This window comes from Daktulosphaira vitifoliae, unplaced genomic scaffold (genome assembly GCF_025091365.1).
Source record: "Daktulosphaira vitifoliae isolate Bord-2020 unplaced genomic scaffold, ASM2509136v1 Scaffold_3, whole genome shotgun sequence".
Lineage (NCBI taxonomy): Eukaryota > Metazoa > Arthropoda > Insecta > Hemiptera > Phylloxeridae > Daktulosphaira > Daktulosphaira vitifoliae.
The window spans coordinates 45,773,341-45,779,928 of record NW_026099574.1 but is presented as its reverse complement, the minus strand read 5'-3'; the positions used below and the strand labels follow the sequence as shown (position 1 = coordinate 45,779,928).

The 6,588-nt window shown below is 28.1% G+C and overlaps 1 protein-coding gene across 1 annotated transcript in view; it reads right to left on the bottom strand.

Annotated features, from left to right (window-relative positions):
* Positions 1 to 2,175: 2,175 nt before the first annotated feature.
* Positions 2,176 to 6,588, bottom strand: part of LOC126902626 (neurotrypsin-like) — a 54,680-nt gene continuing 50,267 nt past the window's right edge. The window contains exon 5 of the mRNA XM_050680088.1: positions 2,176 to 2,721. Coding sequence (XP_050536045.1) covers positions 2,711 to 2,721 — 11 coding nt within the window. The 3' untranslated portion in view covers positions 2,176 to 2,710. The remainder of the gene's footprint in view (positions 2,722 to 6,588) is intronic.

Below are 6,588 nucleotides of genomic sequence, written 5' to 3'. Positions count from 1 at the left end.
TTAAAATAATTCTCATAATAATGGTAACGTGACACCATCACAATATAGATATAATATTGATGATACGCGCGCATGTACGGGTACGAAAACCAAAAATAAAATTATACAGGAATAGTGTTGATGGCCTGTTGTGAGCAGGGTGGGGTGAATGCGTTACGACAGTCTAGTATCAAGGCTATAGACGACGGGATAACACGGGACGTGTGGAAAGTTACAAACATACATACAGGTAAAACTAATATAAGCGTGTAAAAATTAATACCCCTCAGTTTCGCATCGATCCAAAAATTATCTTTATTTATTCATTTCAAGATTATAACTAAAATATTCAAAAAATATCGTCACTTACTAGGTACACACATTACCACCGCTACAGTTTCTTTTGGATCGCAGTTGACATTTCGACTATGATAACAATGTTCTAATTTGGACTCATTGCCTATACATTCCACAGAAGATAAGACTATTGTATTGTTCAATCCACCAAATTGATTTGTTTGATAAACACTACCACTTGAATAACCTAGGCCCATAGATTGGCATACGACATTTGCTTCAAGAATTCCAAACCCATCACCACATATAACTCCCCATTCTAAATATATAATATATTGAGTAGATATTGTTTTTAACTGTTATAAGATACTAGTAATCAAAGGGGACTAAGGCGCTGACATTAGCATCTCCAAAAATTCAATAAATTATATATAGCACTATATAAGTACTCCAATAAAAATAACGCCGTTATTTAATAATAAAAATGAATTTTATAATAATAGCATTTTAATTCGCTAAATTACTAAGTAATTGAAGCCCCACAACTGGGCGTCCTCTCTACAAGTTATTGTTTATTTTTTTCAAAATTACTTGTATACAATGATATTTTATTTGAAGTAATTATTCTATATTTTATACAGATTGTATTTTTTTCTACATTAAGTTTATATATATATATATATATTTATATAACCTACTGATAAGTACTTTTATTAATTACTCTAATATATTAATAAATACTTATAGTAATTAAATTTACTATGAAAGTGATGTTGAATATTTTAATATTGTAAATTTTACGGAGAAATAATAAAAAAAATATTAAGTACAAATAAGTGCCTGGAGTGATGATATATGCAAGCTGCCTTCAAGAGTCCAGACCCAACCTAACCAAAGCCAACCGATCTGGCGCATGCTTTGCGTGCAGAGAGGGGTCACGTTGTAGAGGATTACCTTGGCAAATTGAAGGAGGCCTGAGAACACCAGGTTCTTACAGTTTTCAGTGTTTTTTGTGTCTTTGTTCATTTGTATGTATTTTAAGAGGGCATCTGCAGACGTCCTGTAGCGGTCCCAACCGGACAGGCGCGAGCTTCATATGCAAATCACTGGACTAACCTAAAAAGGCAGAAGGGCCGGAGAAACTTCTCTAAGGCATTTCCAGGCTTTTTGATATGTCTGTGTTCTTTGTGTCTGTGAATTATTTGCCAATTCATAGCAAAGTCCAACTTACTTCCATGTGGTGTAGCCTGAGCAACGGATCCCATTCTGTGACCCGGTTATCGGGGAAGGCCATGCTGTGCTATGACTCAGTTATTGATTAATTTCAGACTGAGTCAAAACTCAGCATAGTGAGCTTTATTTCGATTTTGGTCACCCTGTAGCAATGCCTTACGGTAATTCCAAGGCGATGTCTTATGATGATTGATGATTAGGTAATGAATTATGTCAACCGAGGAAAAAAAAAAAGAGTCGAAAATATTTCTAAACCTATTTTTCACATTTATTTCAAACCTTCAAATGGATTTTTTTCCATTGCAAGCGGGCTTTTTAGATTAGTAATTAGGCCTGTAACAACAACGTGGTTTGCCACTTGCATAACGACTAGCTAGAGTAGCAAGGGTCGCCACCACCTAGGCGAGGTGTCACACCTATCAGATATGATTACCGGACCATAGGTGGAATTTAATTTTAAGTTAATTAAAAGTATAATCTAAGTTAATATGTCGTTATATGTATAAATTACTATAATGCCTCGTGGTTTATAGAACACAATTATGACAATCAAAGTTGTATGTGGTTGATATGTAAAACATACCGTAGCCCGTGTCTAGATTAAGGAATAGGAATGAAATACACGCGAGTAATTAAGTTACTCGCGCAATAAAATAAATATTACAATTGAAATTAATAAGGAAATTTAATTTAATTGTTAAAAAAAGAAAATTAAGTTAAACATGGACAAAAATGCGAATGCATCAAAAACCATGTCTACAAATAAAGGCAATACAAATAAAATAAAATATTTAAACAAATAATATTACAAACATCACGGACGGTATTGGAACACATCCGTTAATGTTAACCGGAAATTAATGAAGAACACCAGGAGCGGTCTGGACACTCGCTCCTTAGCGTTGGCTAGAAGAAAAGGGAAACACGTGCTCTCCACACATAAACAAAATTAAGTTAATTTACAATAAAATAAAATGAAATAAAATAATTAATAAAATATAGCTCATTACATAAATATAATATAAAAAAGAAAACGATACCCGGTCTCCGAAGAGACCCATCCGATGGTCTGGATGCTTCGCCGAAAAGACCTGGCCGTTCGCCGTTGGCGGCTCTACTCCATCATTGAAAAATATGTCAATAAAACAACAAATGTGTGCACCCTAGCACGGTCAATGACAGAAGAAAGAATAGAGAAGAGTCAACACCGATCTAACGGCAATTTCAAAACGATAACGGTTACGGATAACGATAACGATAAATAAATAAGTAGACATAACAAAAAACCCAACCTTCGAATTTGTGACGTTACACCATCATTACTAATTTTAGCTTCGATGCGAAGCTGAGAAGGTATTAATTTTACTATGATGTGTTTTTTTTTTTTTTTTTTTGTGTCTGTGAACGCTCAATCTCAGCTCTCGCTGGACCGATTTTGATGAACAATATGTCAAAAGATCACAAATCGTATCTAGTCGAAGACATTACCCTCAAAAATTGAAAAAAATTCCCTCGTTCCCCGTAAACGGGGGAAATCCCCCAAAAAATTACAAATTTAAAAATCGCTAATTTTCGATATTTTTTCAATTTTTTTTACTTAAAATTGCCATAACTTTTTTAAAAATGACCGAATCAATATAATTTTTTTTTTTATAGATACCTTAGATAATTACCTATCATTTTATATATTTTTGTGAACATTTGACCCTTTAACAGCCCAAAAGATGGGGTTTCAAAATGATAACTTTTTTACAAAAAATTAACTTTTTCAACTTAACTTTTGAAAATGTTCCGGAAAGACTGACAATTTTATATATACCTTAAATTAAAGCTAATGTAATATACTTTAATTTGAAAAAAAAAAATTTGACCTCTGGACTTGTCTTCATGGTGAAAATGACTACCGTATGCAAAAATATGCTATTTTTGTGAAAAAATTCTTGATATTATATTTTACATTTTTTAACATTATGTTGCTATAACTTTTTAAAAAATGCATGAATCAACTTTATTCTTTAATGATAAATACTTTATATATACTTCTTTCATTGGACATAATTTTTTTTAAAATCGGACCATTTCTATTTATACAGGGGGGGTGCAAACCTTTTAAAATGCGTATAGAAAGTAGAACTTTTTCAACTTAACTTTTGAAAATGTTCCGGAAAGACTGACACTTTTATATATATCTTAAATTAAAGCTTATGTAATATACTTTAATTTGAAAAAAAAAAATTTGACCTCTGGACTTGTCTTCGTGGTGAAAACGGACATCAAAGTTAAAGAAAAACGTACGATTTCCGTGAAAAAAATCTCGATTTTATATGTTATATTATTTAATTTATATTTTATATAACTTTTGGAAAAATGTATGGATCAATATTATTATTTTTTTATAATAAATATTTATATACCCCTTTCATCTGGCACGCTTTTTTTGTAAATCGGATCATACCCCTTTAACAAGGGGGGTCAAAACTTTAAACATGCGTATTGTTACTACGATATTTTCAATTTAATTTTTGAAAGTATTCCGGAAATACTGACACTTTTAAATATATCTTAAATTAAAGCTTATGTAATATACTTTAATGTGAAAAAAAAAAATTTGACCTCTGGATTTGTCTTCATGGTAAAAATGACTACCGTATGCAAAAATATGCTATTTTTGTGTTAAAATTCTGGGTTTTGTATTTTATTTTATTTTAAAATACCTGACAAGGGGAGTACAGATTTTCATAAATATTATATAAATTAAAATTGATATAGTATAGATAGTTAAACTTATTTAAATATGTTTGTTTCTTTTAAGTCGAGAAAAATAACTTTGAAATTTGAACTAGCTTAAATAGCCAATTTTTCAACCGCCGGAAGCAACGTACGGTTGCCGAGTTGGTAAAATTTATGTTTTACACGCTTGGGGTACGAGGTTCCAACCCGCATATGGCAATGAATTTTTTGCATTTTTTCTTAATTCTTTTTAAGTTAGTATAAATTTTAACTCGTTTGATTTTTATCACATTTAGATTCAATAACTTCAATAAAGATCAAGGATCCCATCACTTTAGTCGCCCCTTGCAAGAAGAAATTTCTTATTCGTATTAAAATTATTTTACTATATTTTAAGTTTTCGCTTCGATGCAAAGCCGAGAAGATATTTTTTTGTGACTATCATTTATTTTCTCTGCTCTAACTTGACCTACTTTTTTCAACAATACGTCAAATTACTACAATTCGTATCTAGTTGAAGATATTACTCTCAAAAATTGAAAAAAAAATTCTAATTTATCAATTAAACAGTTAGTTATTACATCGTCTCCATAAAGACAATTAAAATCATTAATTTCTAATGTTTTCAAAATATTTATTAACGAATGAAGTTTGATATGATAGGTTTCAACTACAAAATTAAATCATTTTACTTTGTAATTTAATAATTTTATTACTCTGTTTGTGTGTGCTACTATTAGACTATAATATTCAAATTTTTTTCTAACGTGTTGCTATATAAATCATTTCTAAAAAAAATGATTGTTTTTTCTCCTGAATTAACAATTGATTTTTACAAATATAATCAAATTTTATAATAAACTCAATTGAGTAAATCTTTTTAACAACTTTGTTTTGATTGGTACATTTAGTTAAAGTAAATCATTAAAATTAATTAAGTTCTCAATATTTCAATTATAGAATCTTTTCAACAAACAACAAAAGTTCCTAGGAAATTATTACTATTACTTCTATTTAAGTTATCTATTACCATAAAAATGCAAAAAAATATTGAGCTTTTCTGATAAATTTACAATAAATAGTAATTATAAAACTTTCTGACTGCATATTGATCTTAACGATACAATTTTTTTAATTGTCATAAAATTTTCTATTTAATTATGTCAATGTCAAACTTACCAATTGAGCTAAAAGTTATGGTAAAATAAATTTTTTTTTTTTTTTATAAACATTTACAACAATCAACTTTAAACGATTAACAAAATTGGTTAAATATGTCATTTTCCTTATTTTTAACTTATTAATAATCAAATTAATATTAAATATTATATCAAATCAGTATTAATTTAAAACAATTTTTTTTGTTCTTAATTATTTTTTTTTATATGTAAAAACTATTTTTTAATAATATTAAAACTTAGAAGTTATAGAAAAAGTCTAATTGCACATTTTAAAACATCGCGAAAAGTTGATTTAGAATAGTATATTTTTGTTTCTGATGGAAGTTCCTTGTAGTCCAGTGTATAAAACTTATAACTTTGTTAATTGTTATAACTTTATCAAAAATGACCAAATCAGTATATTTTTTTTTATTTAGATGCATGTCTTTATCTATCATTTGGTTTTTTTTATAAATCTAACCCTTTACCTGCCCACAAGAGGGATTCAAAATATTAACTTTTTTTTTTTTAGTTAAAGTAAATCATTAAAATTAATTCAGTTCTGGATATTTCAATAGTAGAATCTTTTTAAATATCAAAAATTACTTAGAAATGATTACTATGATTTCTATTTAAGTGTTCTATTACGATAAAAATGCAAAAAATAATGAGTTTTTCTGATAAATTTACAATAAATAATAATTATAAAACTTTCTGACTGCATATTAATCTTAAAAATAACATTGTTTTAATTCTCATAAAATTTTCTATTTAATGATTCATTCTAGTCAACGAAGGAGTAATTTTGAAGAATAGCAGAAAAAATTCCCAACCAACTTTTTTTTTTTTGTTTTAATTAGGCAATTGGTAGATTATTCCAAAAACAACATCAACTCTTATTTCTTTAATTATATCATGATTAGTAGTTCTTTGATTTTAAAATATAATATTTGAATATATACTAATTATAATTATTAAATTTAGTATGAAATTGATATTTAATATTGTAATTTAAACGGAGAAATTATAAAAATAATAAAGAAGTTATATTTTGCTTTACTTTTACGTGTATAAAAATTTAAAGGGCTTGATACAATAATTTTCAATAAAAACTGTTTGTTACTATAAAAAAATGCACTGGACTACAAGGAACTTTCATCAGAAGCAAAAATATACTTTTCTAAATCAA